The sequence below is a fragment of the Lepidochelys kempii genome, chromosome 2 (genome assembly GCF_965140265.1).
Source record: "Lepidochelys kempii isolate rLepKem1 chromosome 2, rLepKem1.hap2, whole genome shotgun sequence".
In the NCBI taxonomy this organism is placed as follows: domain Eukaryota; kingdom Metazoa; phylum Chordata; order Testudines; family Cheloniidae; genus Lepidochelys; species Lepidochelys kempii.
This window is the reverse complement of record NC_133257.1, coordinates 122396421-122414659: the sequence shown is the minus strand read 5'-3', so window position 1 is coordinate 122414659 and position 18239 is coordinate 122396421. Positions and strand designations below refer to the sequence as shown.

The 18239-nt window shown below is 43.1% G+C and overlaps 1 protein-coding gene across 1 annotated transcript in view; it reads left to right on the top strand.

Moving 5' to 3' along the window:
* The first annotated feature begins 1920 nt into the window (after positions 1 to 1920).
* Positions 1921 to 18239, top strand: part of PHLPP1 (PH domain and leucine rich repeat protein phosphatase 1) — a 216323-nt gene continuing 200004 nt past the window's right edge. Inside the window, exon 1 of the mRNA XM_073332220.1 lies at positions 1921 to 3767. Coding sequence (XP_073188321.1) covers positions 2276 to 3767 — 1492 coding nt within the window. The 5' untranslated portion in view covers positions 1921 to 2275. The remainder of the gene's footprint in view (positions 3768 to 18239) is intronic.

The following is an 18239-nucleotide window of genomic DNA, read 5'->3' as shown; positions in this document are numbered from 1 at the left end:
AGAACACAGCAATTAATTTACAAATCACTCTGTTCTATAGGACAACAGTCTACCAGTGAAAATAAACTTGTAAGCCTCCTTTGGACACATATTTTACAAAGATTAAGATATATTTACATCATAAATTCTTTATAGAAGACCTTGAGTGTTTTCTGTGGAGTGAGCAGCACACTTTTACAGGATAAAGATGATGATAATGTACAAATGGACACAGTCTGCTTTGTTGTTTCTCTTTACATTATAAATATGTTTTTTAAAAATCACAAGTTTTGCAGTAGGTTTCATAGTTAGTGTTTCACTGACCCTAGAGAGATTATTTTAGGGTTCTTAGTGGTGAAGATTTGTTTCTGTCTCCCATAATGTTGTTGATACTTGGTTAATTGCCAAAAGCAATTAGTTTAGTGCAGTCTGTAACATTTTAAACAAATATTTGGCAAAATGTTTCACTACAACTTTACAAAATGTACTAAATGAGGTACAGATCTCAAGCAGTTAGAACCTGATCCTGGGGACATTACTTGGCTAAAACTCCCCCTTGACTTCAGGAGCAGTTTTGCCTAAATAAATATTGTTTGACTGTGCCCCTACAATATTAAAACTCATACGTTCACATAGTTAAGTGTATTTATGAGATATTTACAATTTTAATACATTATTTTATTTTGAGGCATATCTTTTTGAACAATTTTGCAGAATCATTTAGCTACTAAGCAATTTTTTTAAACAAAATACTTTAATTCAATTTTCAGTGCTTGAAATGGGTGCCAGACCAACAACCACTTCTCTGTGCAACAAACATAAGCATCAGCTGTACAAGTTTTTTCACAATTGTATGAGTTTTTCCATCCTGGTTCTAATCTGAAGAGATCATTCTCTATAGATGAAAAGGTAGCTCCGCCTCTTCTTATTAATTTGTTGGCCTCTTTACTGAAACAGCAAATAAGGTTGCCATTTCAGATTTTTAAAAATGATGTGGTTATGGTAAATGGACTTGTGAGATTGTTTTACATAGGCTCTCAAGAAGCTATCAGCTGGTAATTACTTTCAAACACTGTTGCCTTCACTCAGTATTAAACTAGTGAAAGGAGCTGCATGTAGGTTTCATTATCCGTGCCTTGGACCATACAGGTTCCCTGGAACAGCTGGATTTATTTTTGAGAAAGCTCTGGATAAAATATAATCATTGGGTAAAAGGCAAAGTCCTAGTATAGATTTTAATACTAATTAACATTCACTACCACTCTTCATATGGCTTATGTGACTTCCCCTGAGCGTTCTAGCTAATCTATTCTTTATTCAGTTTCTTAAACCTCATTGCGGTATCTGAGAATAAATGAATTTGAGTTCAGTACATTTATGATCTGGAAGAAGTGTGAAGAGAGGTTTCCCAGCGATAGTAAATCGGTTTCAATGATTAAAAGGGAAAGAAGATCGTGCCCACTATCCTAACCAGGCCTCTGAATGCTGCTATCATCAATAACTGTGGAAAACGTCAGGCTGGACTTAAGCACACTGGGGAATTGAGCAACGCACAGGGGGAGGCAACTGTGCCTGGGTGGCTGCCAGCTGCGGGGGGGAACCCGCACAGGCTGGGGGCGTGCAGAGCGCTGGGGGAGCAGAGGCCAACACGAGACTACAGGCAAACCCACCACGGTTTGTGCGGCCGCAGGTGAGGCATTTCTGACAGGGCCCCCGCCCTGGGGCAGTCACACGATCACGTGCGGGCAGGCGGGCGCGCCGTGGGGACAGGAGGGCGGGAACCTCGCTCCTGTTGGAGAGAGAAGAGGGGCAGGGGATGCTGGGACTTGTAGTTCGTATGTGGGGGGGGTGCCCTATGGGGGCCGGCCGCGGACTCCATTTCCCAGGGTGCCTCGCTCGCCCCCTGCCGTCACCTTGAATTGATCATCGGCGCTCCGCCCCACCGCGCTAGGGATGGCGTCAAGCTGGGACGAGTATTCATGAGCCCACCCCCTTCGCTCCTCCCTGGATGCTATTGTAAATAGAAGGTTGGGGTTGCTTAATATTCATGAGGCTGCGAGGAGGGAGGCGGGAAGGCGGCTCCTCTCTCTGTCCCTAATGGCGCTCGCGACAGCTGTGGAGCGCGGCTGAGCCGAACGCGCGGAGGCACCGACCGACGGAATGTTCCCAATTGCTACATAATCCGCCTCTGGAACGCGGCGCCTCTCTCCGTTCTGTTTCCCCGCCCCCCTCCTCCTCCGGGCTGGGAGCGGCGCTGCCCCGGGGAGGAGGCGGCGGCATCCTCAGCCCCCGGGCAATGGAGCCCGCGCAGCAGCTAGCGAGAGAAGCCCCGGCGGCAGCGGGGAGCAGCGGCAGCGCGGAGCAGCAGGGCAGCTCCCCGGGCGAGAGGAGCCGGGCAGCGCCAGGCACAGAGAGCAGCGTGGAGCCGCCCGGCGGCGCCGAGGCCGGGCAACTAGAAGGCAAAGCAGCCGGGGGGCCGCGGAGGAGACGAGGGGCCGCTGGAGGCTTCTCTCCCCACGCTGCACTGATAGCCAACGGGACTCAGGCTGCTTCTAGCCGGGGCAGCAGCGCCAACTCCCTGCTGCTGAGGAGAGGGAGGCTGAAGAGGAATCTGTCTGCCGCCGCCGCCGCCTCCTCCACCTCCTCTTCCCCGGCTGCCCCTGCCTCGCTGGGCACCCGCAGCCTGGACAGGAAAGCACTGCTGCTGAAGCCGCCCCGGCAGCTACAGCCGCTGCAGCCCGCGGAGAGGGACTGGGTGCGGCGGGACCTGCGGCGGGGCTGCGTCCATGTCTACGAGCGCCACATGTCCTACCTTCGCCCGGTGCTCTGTACGCTGGAGACCACGGCGGCCGAGGTGGCGGCCCGGCTGCTGCAGCTTGGCCACCGGGGGGGCGCCGGTGTGGTCCGGGTGCTGGGCAAGGCGAGCGCGCAGCCCCAGCAGGAGGTGGCAGCGTTCCCGGGGGAGACGCTCCCCGGCGCCGCGGCTGCAGCAGACCTGGGCAGCCTGACACCGCTCGATCCCCCGCCTGCCAGGCAGCAGCGGCCGGAGCACGATCAGAGGCCAAGAAGCCGCCGGGGGACCCGGCACGAGCTGGCCCGGCAACCGCCGGGGGACAACGCGGAGGCGGCCCCACCCGGCCGCCTAGCACTGAGCGGCAGCGCCGGGGAGAGTAGCTGGGCAGATCCCCGGCCGAGTCCCTTGTCCTCCGACTTCAGTCCCAGGGCGCCGCCGCCCGCCGAGCTCTACCTGGCTGGGCCGCCGCTATCCTGCCCCTCCCTCCTGGGCGAGCTGGGGCTGGCCGGCTCCGACACCGAGAGCTTCAGCCTCAGCCCCAGCGCTGAGAGCGTCTCCGACCGCCTGGACCCCTACAGCAGCGGCGGCTCGTCGTCCTCCGAGGAGCTGGAGGTGGATTCTGCTGCGCCAGTGGGGGCAGGGGCAGGTGTGGGGCCGGGCAGGAGCCATCACCGGCCGGGCGAGTTGCCCTCGGTGCACCCCCCTCCGTGGACAGGGTGTGCGGGAGAAGAGACCCCCGGGGTAGGGATGGCTGCGGCAGCCCCTGCCGGCTCCAAGGTGTGTCACTTGGGAGGAGAGGCGGGCGCCTCGTCTCCCCTGCCCTCGGCCTTGTACGTGCAGTTCCACGGGGAGACCAGCCGCCGGCTGGAGGCACACGAGAAACCCCTGCAGATCCAGAACGACTACCTCTCCCAGCTGGGCTTCCGGGACCTGTGGAGGGTGCAGGAGGAGGGCATGGACTCCGAGACCGGCTGCCTCATCCGCTTCTATGCAGGTGAGTAAAGGGGTGTGCGTGTAACAGGGTTGGCTGGGCGCGGGGACAGCTCTGCCTAGCAGAAAGACCGACACTAACCTTTGAGTAACTAGACATCCCCAGCTGAGTACCAGGGGAGTTACTTTAAAAACTGCATGCATCAAGCTGTGGACTGTTTGTTACAGTTGCACCAGAGACATGGTGGATAGCCTGTATTTATTACAGTGTATTTGTAATTATGTAGGGCCCCCAAAGTGCCAGGTGCTTTACAAAAACATAGTGTGTCTCTGTTCTGAAAAGCTTACAATCATTTTCTTCCCTCCCATTTATTTGCTGTACCAAATTCCACAGCCCGGGAAGCCCACCCCACCGAAAAACCTGATTAATGTTCTGTTATCATTTATGGCTAGACTCTCATGAAAACATATCAGTCAACTTTAGCAAAAGTCCCTGTTATCCAAAACTCACATCATCTGAGCGAATTCAGTGTGTCTAATACTGTTTGAGTCATGAAGGTTGTACTGTAATGTTGCAGAGTTTTCTTCCTCCTCCTAAGTGAAATTTAGCATCTGCAGTTAAGGTTAAATCAGAAATTCTAATATTGTGTGTTACTTCTGTTTTCCACAACTCTTTGTTAGGCTGAAAAGGCAAAACAAGTATTAAATACTAATTTTTATCATACAAATAGCTTAGCAGTATATTCTACATGGCTTTCAACTGTTTCTTGTTAAAACATGAAGCTGAGGGCAGGGCTGCATAGAGATATGTCCTAAAGATGGATCTTCAAAATTCAACCACTTTAGGCTTGTAATTGTACAGGCAGCATAAGTAGTTCCTGTGAGTTGATAAAAGTGCATATTACTGAAAGCTAAATGCTGTATTTACATTTAAAAAAACTTGTTAAAAGCAACTGCTAATGTTTGAGCAGTTTATACAGAACAGTCCTGTCTGTATTAAAAGAATAAGACAATAACCCTGGAAGTGTATATGCACAAAGTAACCTTTAAGAATATATGTATCAAAACCTTGGTCACATAAATTTTTAATGAAACTTTGCTGTGTGGCTTACCAAGCAGAACTTGGGAAGTCACTTGTTTTAATTTTTGCACTGTAAATATGCACTATTTTGTATTTGTGATATCTGCTTAAAAACATGCAGTGCCAATTGAGTTACTGACTTAATGTAAAATGTCAACCATATAGTTGCATAAATAGTTTGCATTTAATTTCCTTGCCATCACTTTAAAAATGAGGGGAGAGAAAAGAACTATTGAACATTCAAATACCTGCCATGTATTTGAATATGTGGTCATCTGCAATAAGTGAGTTTATATCAATGTGTATGTCTTACAAGTTGGTACTTTTAGCCATTTAATAGAAAATGACAGACACAGCATGTAGTGACAGACACAGCATATAGGCATTGCCGCTGTTGGACCTGACTGGACCATGAAACTTGCTTTCTATTGTGTACTACTTAAAGCTGCAGTACTTAGGCAGCCGTTCTTGTGTACTCCAATAAATGCAAAATGAACACTTTGGAAAAAAGTCTAACAGTAATACACTAGATCAACTCCCCCTCCCTTTTCAGTCTGATGGTCTGATGCTTAAGAACATAAGAATGGCCCTCCTGGGTCAGACCAAAGGTCCATCTAGCCCAGTATCCTGTCTTCTGACAGTGGCCACTGTCGGGTGCCCCAGAGGGAATGAACAGAACAGGTAATCCTCAAGTGATCCATCCCCTGTCGCTCATTTCCAGCTTCTGGCAAACAGAGGCTAGGGACACCATTCCTGTCTATCGTGGCTATCTTCCATGAATTTATCTGGTTCTTTTTAAAACCCTGTTATGGTCTTGGCCTTCACAACATCCTCTGGCAAGGAGTTTCACAGGTTGACTGTGAATTGCATGAAGAAATATTTCCTTTTGTTTGTTTTAAACCTGCTGCCTATTAATTTCATTTGGTGACCCCTAGTTTTTGTGTTATGAGAAGGAGTAAATAACACTGCCTTGTTTACTTTCTCCATACTAGTCATTTTATAGACCTCTATCTTTTTCCAAGCTGAAAAGTCCCAGCCTTATTAATCTCTCCTCATCAGAAAGCTCTTCCACACCTGTAATAGTTTTTGTTGCCCTTTTCTGAACCTTTTCCAATTCCAATATATCTTTTTTTGAGATGGGGCGACCACATCTGCACACAATATTCAAGGTGTGGGCATACCATGAATTTATATACAGGCAACATATTTTCTGTCCTATTATCTATCCCTGTCTTAATTATTCCCAGCATTCTGTTTGCTTTTTTGACTGCTGCTGCACGTTGAGTGGATGTTTCAGAGAACTATCCACAATGGCTCCAAGATCTTTCTTGAGTGAAGGAGTACTTGTGTCACCTTAGAGACTAACAAATTTATTAGTCTCTAAAGTGCCACAAGTACTCCTTTTCTTTTTGCGAATACAGACTAACATGGCTGCTACTCTGAAACCTGTCTTTCTTGAGTGGTAACAGCTAATTTTGACCCCATAATTTTATAAGTATAGTTGAGATTATGCTTTCCAATGTGCATTACTTTGCATTTATCAACATTGAATTTCATCTGCCATTTTGTTTCCCAGTCACCCAGTTTTGAGAGATCCTTTTATAGCTCTTTGTGGTCTGCCTGAGTCTTACAAAATTACTAAAGGTAGTTATCATCTGCAAATTTTGCCACCTCACTGTTTACCCCTTTTTCCAGATCATTTATGAATATGTTGAATAGGACTGGTCCTAGAACAGACCCCTGGGGGTCACCACTATTTACCTCTCTCCATTTTGATGCTTCCCTTGGGTTTCTAGCATGCACCATAGCAGTATCTTCACTGCAACTAGAATATTGCTCAGTGCAGGAATTGGTTGGGGTGCGATGGATACCTTGGGATCAGAAAGAAATTTAAAACAGTTTCAGGTGGTTGTACGCTTAATGTCTTCACTATGCAGTAACTGTGGAATTAAGCAGGTGTTGCTGAAAAGAATGTTTCTTTTTTCTAAACTCATTATTTCCATTCCCACAATTAAGTAGGAATACACAAATCTGGTCCGAAATGGGGTAGCAGCTCTGTTTGCACTTCTGTATGCTTCACAAACTGCACATTATTTAAATAAAATTTAAAAAACATGAGCCTTTTACAGTCTTGCTCACACTCACTTACATATTTTAATGTTAATGCATGACCATTTTAATTTAAAAAGATCCATACAATGCCAAAGTTCTGAACCTGTAAATTAATTATTTAGGCATGGAATAATCTTTGTGATTTTATCCACTTGATAGAAAACTTAACAGCTTGTAAAAATGGAATTTCCTGGCTTTAAAACACAACTTAGCAGGATAAGTTCATACGATGGAGTATGTAGTGGATTAAAGCAAATTTAAATTTGAGTTACACAATCTCAAATATTGCTTAGCATACCATTCTCAAGCACTTTTAAACAAGAACTTTTCACTCAGTTTTAGATTCATATTTCTCAGGATGACCTGTTTTAATAACCAAATTATGAAACCCCTATAATAAGGTGTCTGTAATAGAATGGCCACATTAATTGGTAATCTATGCCATCCAAAACTAGTGATTAAACATAATGGACAACTTTTAATCATACCAACTTCATGTAGCAGTTTTGACTACTTAATTAAATTCTATCTCCCTTTAATATCCTATTTCTCAGGCAAACAGGTGTAACGGTAAGCAATAGTGGTGAACAGACAAATGCACAGAGAAACGAGATGGGTGAGGTAATATCTTTTGTTGGACCAACTTCTGTTGGTGAGAGACACAAGCTTTCAGGCTTACACACAGCTCTTCTGAGCCACTAAGAGAGATTACCTCACCAACCTTACATCTCTAATATCCTGGGACCAACACAGCTACAACAATACATAAAATAAACGCACAGGACAGAATTAACAAAAATTGGCATAGGGAAGTGTTGAATTATTCCCTATGCTAGTCTGGTCCCCTATATTCTAGTGGAGGGTTTCACCTAAGAGGGGTGGAAGGAGCAGATGCCCCTGACGTGGGACATTTCTGGCTGTGATAAGCAGTGTGGTTACAAATGGTGACTCATAAAGACCCTGATGGTGGAGGGTTCTGAGGGCTGCTCTAAAACAGTGTACCCCTTGTTCTCCATGACCATCGTTCTCTTGGGTGGTGCACCAATGGATGGAGGTGTTGGTGCTATGTATCTCCACAATTTCCTGAAGATACAGTAGGAATTGGTGTACTCCTTTCCCTGGTCACTTTTTTCTTTGCTTCCCTGATATACTAAAATTGTGTTACCAGAAGCATGCCTATGCAAGTTGAACATGAGTAATAAAGGGCATGGTTACTAATCTGAAACTTACAAGTGTAATGTCCAGTAAGGTATTGATATTAGCGTCCAGATCTTAGTGATACCACTAACTTTAGAACATGACAGAACCTGTTATCTTTAAAAAAACAAAACAAAACAAAAAAAACTCTCCACCCACCCACCCCCCTTGCAAAATGAAACTGGAAAAAATTGAAGAAAAATTTAATAAGTTTTCTCCCTTTAATAAAAATGTTTAACGCTTTAAGCGGAGGAAGATGTTGCAACGCTCATATGTAGCACTCTACCAGCATCTTATATTTTAAGTACGTTTCTCTGTGTGGAATGGCAGCTTTTAAAAAAAACCCAAGCAAACAAAATGGAGAAACTTGTTGCTTGACATTTTTATTGTAAAGTTCTATATTCTACACGTAATTAGGAGGAAGCATGTTTACTTAGCTCACTTCAAGATGTGGCTTGCACATTTCCAATATTTCTCCATCTCCCTGCTCCTCCCTTATTTTTAAGATCATGGAGGTGTTTAACTCTCGTCTTAAGCTCTGTAACATTTAAAGTTATAGTATAACTCTGTTGAAGTGAAACCCATCTTTTGGGCCTTAAGGGTCTGATCCTATTCTCATTGACTTCACTGTGAACAGAATCAGGCCTTAAGTGACTAGTCATGCACAGTAACGTCGTGCTCGGTGGGAATCTATTTTTAACAGACTTTCCTCAAAATCCAAAATATTAAATCTTAATTTTAAAGGATGTGGTTACATAGCTTTCTGATGAGGTATTATTTTACTGGATTATGGAACTCAGTAATAATCCATAGTGCAATTATACTCATGATATTGTAGCTGTGAGACCGATTAGATCAGAGTTCCTAAATGTATTCCTTAAATCGTACGAGTGGCTTTGATCCAACATGCTTTTTGAACACCAAGTATACTGTCCCTTACTGCTCTGTTTACCAAAACAAAATCTTGTGAAACGTTCTCCGGGTGGACTTGACTTCTTAATTTTTCAATGCAGGCAAAAATGTGTTGCTAGTATGAATAATTTTAAAATGAACAGATCATTGTAGGACTAATCACTTTGAGTTTTTAGGTCAAAAGAAAGCTTAAAAGGGTTTCCTTAACTTATTCATGCTGAATTCTGAATCTGCGCACTGTAAACAATGTGTTCTCTGAAATGATTTCTGAAAACTTGTATTTTGCGACTAGCATTTGGGGCTTCTTTTTGGCACTTGCTGAAATGTGGCATTACTTTTGACCCTGAAACTCGGTATGAGTCATGAGGCTTCCATGCTGCTGGTGTCATCAAATACCGCTTTTCAGTAAGATTGCCTATAGGCAGAATATTGAGAAATGCCAGTTATAATAAAGAACTTTCATTTCAAACACGGTTGTCAGATCTTATTTGAGAAATGCTTCTTGCCCATATGACCTTTCAGAAAGCAGTGTTGAGAAAAATATGTTCAGCTTTATATCAAACTTCTATTTGTTGTAAAATATGTCAGTCTTCCATTCTTATCTCAATCTGGGGACGATTAAGACATTAGTCAACGGGAATGATCTAATTGGATTAAAAATAGTCAGTTATTGAAGCTAGAAATTTTAATGTTACTATGTGGGCAGGAACAGGTTTTAGACACTTAATGTTATGTGACAAATGGGCTTTCTAGAGTGTGGCACATGTGGAATTGGCTAGACTTTATGTATATTTTAGGTGTAGTGTGAAAGTCATGATTCTGAAGTTGTACCACTTTGTGGTAAAGAGAGAATGAATAACTTAATACAACTGTAGCAAAATATTGGCACCTTTTCTCTTCAAGGACTACTAGTGGTCTTAAATTGAGTTCACCAAACATGGCGCATAAGCATAAAATTAGAACTGTACTATTAAGGTTTCTCTCTGTCTTTGCATCATCTTTTTTGTTTTCAACTCCATTATTTTATTTTTCCCAAAGACGTCATTGAGAAGGTGAGCTCTTTGGTGTGTTAACTTAAGCATAACTGTATGACCAAGCACTTTAAAGAAAACCGTTTTTAGCCTGAAACTTCCTACATATTTCCTTTACTTTTATTTTTCCTTCCTGTTTCTAGTTTGATGTAAATTGTATGTACCCTGATCACTTACATAGGAATGTCAGTAGTGCATCAGACCAGTGATCCATTTAGCTCAGCATCCAGATCTCTGACAGTGGCCTGTGCCAGATGCATCTGACAGTTGGAGGTTTAGGGACGTCTAGAACATGGGGTTGTGTCCCTGACTAACTTGGCTAATAGCCATTGATGGACCTTTGCTCCCTGAACTCATCTGATTCTTTTATGAGCCCGGTTATGCTTTTGGTCTTCACAGCATGCCCTTGCAACGAGTTCCACAGGTTGACTGTGCATTGTGTGAAGAAGTACTTCCTTTTGTTGGCCTTAAACCTGCTGCCTATTAATTTCATTGAGTGATCCTCCATTCTTGTTTTCTGTGAAAGGGTAAATAACACTTTCTCCACACCATTCATGATTTATAAACTTCTATCATATCCTTCCCTTAGTCGCCTCTTTTCTAAAATGAGCAGTCCGTCTTTCTCATCTCTCCTCATACTGAAGTTGTTCCATACCTATAATCACTTTTTTATTTCTCTGTACTTTTTTCCAATTTTAATGCATCTCTTTTTATTGAGGTGGGGTGGCCAGAACTGCACACAGTATTCAGGGTATGGGTGTACCATGGATTTATGTAGACATTATGATATTTTCTGTCTTATTATCTATTACTTTCTTGGGTTCCTAACACACAGTTGTTTGTTTTTTGGTGGGGCTGCTACAGCATATTGGGTGATGTTTTCAGAGAACTTTCCATGATGACTCCAAGATATTCCTTGGGAGGTAAAAGCTGATTTAGACCCCGTCATTATTGTATGTATAATTGGGATTATGTTTTTAGATGTGCATTACTTTGCACTTATCAACATTGAATTTCATCTGCCATTTTCTTGCTCAAGTCACCCTGTTTTGTGAGATCCTTTTTAACTCTTCACAGCCAGCTTTCGATTTAACTATCTTGAGTAATTTTGTATCACTTGCAAATTTTGCCACCTCACTGTTTATCCGTTTTCCCAGTCCTTTATGAATATGTGGAACAGAACAAGGTCCAGCAGAGATCTGTGGAGGGCCTAGGATCCTGCTGTTTACCTCTGCCCCCTGTGAATGCTGCACACTTATTTCTACTCTTTTTTTTCCCCTGTCTTTTAACTAGTTACTGATCCAGGAGAAGACCTTTCGTCTTTTCCCATGCTGCTTCCTTTGCCCAAGAGCCTTAGAATCATAGAATATCAGGGTTGGAAGGGACCTCAGGAGGTCATCTAGTCCAGCCTCCTGCTCAAAGCAGGACCAATCCCCAACTAAATCATCCCAGCCAGGGCTTTGTCAAGCCTGACCTTAAAAATATCTAAGGAAGGAGATTCCACCACCTCCCTAGGTAACACATTCCAGTGTTTCACCACCTTCCTAGTGAGAGAGTTTCTCCTAATATCCAACCTAAACCTCCCCCACTGCAATTTGAGACCATTACTCCTTGTTCTGTCATCAGCTACCACTGAGAACAGTCTAGATCCATCCTCTTTGGAACTCCCTTTCAGGTAGTTTGAAAGCAGCTATCAAATCCCCCCTCATTCTTCTTTTCCGCAGACTAAACAATCCCAGTTCTCTCAGCCTCTCCTCATAAGTCATGCATTCCCATCCCCTAATCATTTTTGTTGCCCTCCGCTGGACGCTTTCCAATTTTTCCACATCCTTCTTGTAGTGTGGGGCCCAAAACTGGACACAGTACTCCAGATGAGACCTCACCAATGTCAAATAGAGGGGAACGATCACGTCCCTCGATCTGCTGGCAGTGCCCCTACATATACATCCCAAAATGCCATTGGCCTTCTTGGCAACAAGGGCACACTGTTGACTCATATCCAGCTTCTCGTCCACTGTAACCCCTAGGTCCTTTTCTGCAGAACTGCCGATCCATTCGGTCCCTACTCTGTAGCGGTGCATGGGATTCTTCCGTCCTAAGTGCAGGACTCTGCACTTGTCCTTGTTGAACCTCATCAGATTTGTTTTGGCCCAATCCTCTAATTTGTCTAGGTCCCTCTGTATCCTATCCCTACTCTCCAGCACATCTACCTCTCCTCCCAGTTTAGTGTCATCCGCAAACTTGCGGAGGATGCAATCCACACCATCCTCCAGATCATTAATGAAGATATTGAACAAAACTGGCCCGAGGACCGACCTTTGGGGCACTCCACTTGATACCGGCTGCCAACTAGACATGGAGCCATTGATCACTACCCGCTGAGCCTGACAATCTAGCCAACTTTCTATCCACCTTATAGTCCATTCATCCAGCCCATACTTCATTAACTTGCTGGCAAGAATACTGTGGGAGACCGTGTCAAAAGCTTTGCTAAAGTCAAGGAACAACACGTTCACCGCTTTCCCCTCATCATAGAAGGCAATTAGATTAGTCAGGCATGACTTGCCCTTGGTGAATCCATGCTGACTGTTCCTGATCACTTTCCTCTCCTCTAAGTGCTTCAGAATTGATTCCTTGAGGACCTGCTCCATGATTTTTCCAGGGACTGAGGTGAGGCTGGCTGGCCTGTAGTTCCCAGGATCCTCCTTCTTCCCTTTTGTAAAGATGGGCACTGTATTAGCCTTTTTCCAGTTGTCCGGGGCTTCCCCCGATTGCATGAGTTTTCAAAGATAATGGCCAATGACTCTGCAATCACATCCACCAACTCCTTTAGCACTCTCGGATGCAGCGCATCCGGCCCCATGGACTTGTGCTCGTCCAGCTTTTCTAAATAGTCCCGGACCACTTTTTTCTCCACAGAGGGCTGGTCGCCTCCTCCCCATGCTGTGCTGCCCAGTGCAGTAGTCTGGGAGCTGACCTTGTTCGTGGAGACAGAGGCAAAAAAAGCATTGCGTATATTAGCTTTTTCCACATCCTCTGTCGCTAGGTTGCTTCCCTCATACAGTAAGGGGCCCACACTTTCCTTGACTGACTTCTTGTTGCTAACGTACCTGAAGAAACCCTTCTTGTTACTCTTAACATCTCTTGCTAGCTGCAACTCCAGGTGTGATTTGGCCTTCCTGATTTCACTCTTGCATGCCCGAGCAATATTTTTATACTCTTCCCTGGTCATTTGTCCAATCTTCCACTTCTTGTAAGCTTCTTTTTTGTGTTTAAGATCAGCAAGGATTTCACTGTTAAGCCAAGCTGGTCGCTCGCCATATTTACTATTCTTTCTACATGTCGGGATGGTTTGTCCCTGTAACCACAATAAGGATTCTTTAAAATACAGCAGCTCTTCTGGACTCCTTTCCCCCTCATGTTGTTCTCCCAGGGGATCCTGCCCATCGGTTCACTGCGGGAGTCAGTCTGCTTTTCTGAAGTCCAGGGTCCGTATTCTGCTGCTCTCCTTTCTTCCCTGTGTCAGGATCCTGAACTCGACCGTCTCATGGTTACTGCCTCCCAGGTTCCCATCCACTTTAGCTTCCCCTACTAATTTTTCCCAGTTTGTGAGCAGCAGGTCAAGAAGAGCTCTGCCCCTAGTTGGTTCCTCCAGCACTTGCACCAGGAAATTGTCCCCTACACTTTCCAAAAACTTCCTGGATTGTCTGTGCACTGCTGTATTGCTCTCCCAGCAGATATCAGGGTGATTGAAGTCTCCCATGAGAACCAGGGCCTGCAATCTAGTAACTTCTGTGAGTCGCCAGAAGAAAGCCTTGTCCACCTCATCCCCCTGGTCCGGTGGTCTGTAGCAGACTCCCACCATGACATCACCCTTGTTGCTCTATGTGGGACCTTATCAAGGGTTTTTTGCAAGTCCAAATACACTGTTGACTGATCACCCTTGTCCATATGGTTGTTGATTCCTTCAAAGAATTCTGATAGATGGGCAAGGCATGATGTCCATTTACAAAAGCTGCATTGACTCTTCCCAGTATTGTCTTGATCTGGGTCTGATTTTGTTTATGTAGTTTCAGCTAGTTTGCCTGGTATTGATATTAGGCTTACTGGCCTATAATTGCCAGGATCACCTTTGGAGCTTTTTTTTTTTTTTTTTAAATTGATGCTACATTAGTCACCCTCCAATCACCTTGTACAATTTAAGCGATAAGTTACATACCGCAGTTAGTAGCTCGCAATTTCATATTTGAATTCCTTCAGAATTCTTGGGTCAGTACCATCTGGTCCTGGTGACTTCTTATTGTTTAATTTGAGTTTCTTCCAAAACCCCCTCTATTGACACCTCAATCTGGGACAATTACTCAGATCTGTCACCTAACAAGAATGACTCTGGTGTGGGGATTTCCTCTATGTTCTCTGCAGTGAAGACTGATTCAAAGAATTCGTTTAGCTTCTCTGCGACAGCCGTATCTTCCTTGGGCGCTTCTTTAGCACCTTGATCATCGATTAGCCCCACTGATTGATTGGCTTCCTGCTTCTGATGTACGTACTTTTTTTTTCTCCCCCACCCGTAGTTTTTATGTCCTTAGCTAATTGCTCTCCAGATTTGTTCTTGGTCGGCCTTCTTAAATTGTGGCAAGTCAAATAAAAATATATGCCCCTTTCTGTCTCCATCACTAGGATTTGACTTTCCATTTTTAAAGCGTGCCTTTTTCTGTCTGACTACCTCTTCTACTCTTTTTACCTGTGGTGGCATTTTTTTGGTTCTCTTGCTTCGTTTATGTATTTGGGATATACATTTAGCTTGAGCCTCCATTCTGGTGTTTTAAAATAGTCTCTGTGCAGTTTGCAGGCATTTTACCCTGGTGAGTAAGGGACATATTCCTGTATCATGCAGTAAGGGAAGAAAACATTGGTAAATCTTCACAACTCAGTGACACCAGACCCCATTAATCTTGTTTTTGAATCTGAAACATTTATCCTCGGTATGCTAAGGTGACTAAATGTCCACCTCTGAAGTTGCATTTGTTTCCTTGTGAGCAAGTTAAAATACTTGAATCACTGTTAGTTTGCAGCAGTTCAGTGGATGTGAAGACTCAGTTGGTGTTGTGAAGCTGGGGGCTGCGGAACATGCAGGCCTTTCATACAGTGGAGGAGGAAGGAGCCACACTGATAACATTGGAATGCTGTTGTAGCTTGAGTTGATCTGCAACAGCTGCAAGTTCCATAGTGTTTACAGCTCACAAATTCTGATGCATACTTGTCTAGTTTACATTATTTATAAGTGCATATGAAGAAGTTCAAATATAAATATCCCAATATTAAGTAAATTTTAAATACTGCTATATTCTGTAAATATTTAGTACTGAAATTAGAATGTTTAAGTGCTGAATTTCACTGCTGATGCAGTATAGAACATGGTATTTTTTTCTCCATGTTTCTTCAAGCATTCTTACATTTTAAATATCTGATATTCTGACTCACCCTTCTCCAAATCCCCCAAAACTCTCACTTTTGGAGTTCTGTGCATAAAATCCCTCTTGATGATGGTAACATTGATATGCCTAAAAACCCTCTGTTCCATTTAAAATATTAGAAGGCCCATGCAATCTGTCATAGGAGAACACAGCCTCATAAAGGCAATAGCAATGGGGCAAAAAGAGATGAAAGTCCTTTACACAAAACAGTATTAGCAACCGGCTTTTATTGACTGAAGTATTTACTACTTTATTGGTCTAATAAGACAATGTAAAGGAAGTTTCTTTTTTTAAAGACATAATTATATAATACAGCTGTAGTGAATGCTTCTGTGGAGTTGTCTTAATTACTTTTTTTCTGGAAAATGTAGACAAAGTGCACTTTTTACTGTTTTCCACTTTATCTTAACAAATTCTTGTAAATGTTGGAAATCCAAAAGAAAACTTCCCGTTTGTATTAAATTGTTTAATTTTGAAGTATAGTTTCACCTCTGATTACCTTCAGATCAAGTTCTCATTTTTACACTTCCCTTTGATTTTAAAGGACAGACAATTTGAAGAAATTGATTGACAAGATATATTTTTTTTATTTAAGTGAGAATTTTAAAAATGCAGGTACTAGTGCCTGTGCTTGATGGTTTCTGTCCTTTTTTCTTGTTTTGGACAGTGAAAATCAATGGAAAGAAGTTTTTGTTTTATAGTCCATTATACTTTTGTAGATTGAGGTTTTTATTGGTTGTCTGGCTCATTTATTCTTTGGTGTTTTTAATTTAAAAAAAAACGCAACTTCTGGGCCAAAAATGCACATAGTGCACCTGTATCTAAACAACTCTTGCAGAACTTCTCTGGTGTTGAATTGGGAGCTGGATGCTCTGTGCCGTTGGAGTCCATGGCAAAAACTTCTTTGGTTCAAATTGGAACAGATTTTGGCACTTCGGACCTGTTTCGGTTCCTGTGGGAATTGAATCAGCCCTTTGATGAGCAGACTAGACTGGTGGAACCTTTCTCCATGCGCACATCTTTTAAAGGTTGATTTTTGGATAGCTTATTTGGCAGCCATTTTAAAAAAACAACAACAACCAGGAAGCTGAAACTGTGCTCCTAATTGTATGAGAGAAACGTGACCCACTTCCACGACCCAACTGACTATTAATATATTACATTCATTATGGAGGGTTTTTTTTTAAATGAATTTGAACTCTTTACAAAGTTTTTGGCCTTCAGAAACTTTGGGGGCAATCAGTTTATTCTAATGGTTGCTGCAGTATTAACATCTCACGGGAGGTGGTCTGTCATTTGTTCAGTTTTAAGTATTTTTTAGTGCTTTATGCTCTTGGGCTTCAAATACATTGTGTAACATGGGACTCGCCCTCCAAAAATAAATCCATGTAAAAACCTAATGAGTTCCCGAATCCCTCCCCCCCCGCCCTGCACCAGTGTGGCTAGAACTAAACCCACATGGACAACTATAGTTAACCATTCAAGTTGAAGGTGTTATGCTATCTAAACCACAGTTTCAGTTTTTATTGTGTGGCATAATGTTAGTTAAATATATTTTACCACAAAGCATGTTATACATGCATACAAGGAACAGCATCAATTGCTGCTGGAATGTGACATCTGTCTTAACTGCACAAAGCAACATTTGTGGGCTGGAAATGAATAACAATATTGTGTCCGTCTGATATTCCAGGGGGAATTTAGGTAGGCAGACTACTACCCAAACTGTCATTTTCTGTAGTACCCATGCTAACACACCTATTTTGAAAAATAATAGCTGTGATCCCCTGTTGAGTCTTAGCTGTAAGATAGTACCTGTAATGGCACCCTGTGCCCCTTCCTCAAAAAAGCCATGCATGGTCATTGACTCAAAACCACTGAATTGTCAGTGCCACTTTTGCCACAACCTGGATTTTATTTGAAAATATCCCATTCAAGTGATAACTAGACCTGGCCCTGTTGATCTTAGATGTTGTCTTCACAACTGAAAGTGGCATGGCTGCCGATGATATAAATGCTGGAAGAATGTGAATGAAGCAAACTGTCTTAGTCTCCCTCAGTTTTTCAAAATATTGCTATTTACTATATTATTCAATTTGCATTTAAAAATAAATAAATCTGTCTCTAAAATCAACATCTGTTTTAGTCTTTAAATAAAAATTGCCTGGGGTGTGGAATTGTTGAATTTGACAATGCAGCACGCCTATCCTGTAGGTTTTCTATTGCCAGGAAACTAGAATTTCTCCTAACTGGCTTTTGTGGCCATGGCTTGATTGCTGAAAATATTCATTCCCAAATGAGACCAAGCATTTCTTAGTGTGACAATTGACAATTTTTTACGCAGTCAGTAAAACTTTCAAACAAATATTCAAAAGGAGAATTCTTCTTAAATGCATTTAGGCTTGGTTTTTAGGGTTAAAAACTAGAGTGAAAATAGTATGGTGTATATGTGTACACTTGTCTTTCTAGACGGACAAAATGTGTGAATTTATGCATGAAGTTGATCTCTGGCTTCAGTGTGTGTAACTCCATCGAGGAGTTGTCAAAGGTAAATTTGGTCCTGTAACTTGTATTCCCTTGGTGAGACACTGAATGACTAATAGCCTAAAGTCAGTGGGAGTATTTTGATTGACTTCCATGGCCTTTGGATCAGATCTATGGTCAGGGTTGACAATTTTCTGGGGAAGAACTAGTTTAGAACACGGTGCTGGGAAATACCAGCTTAA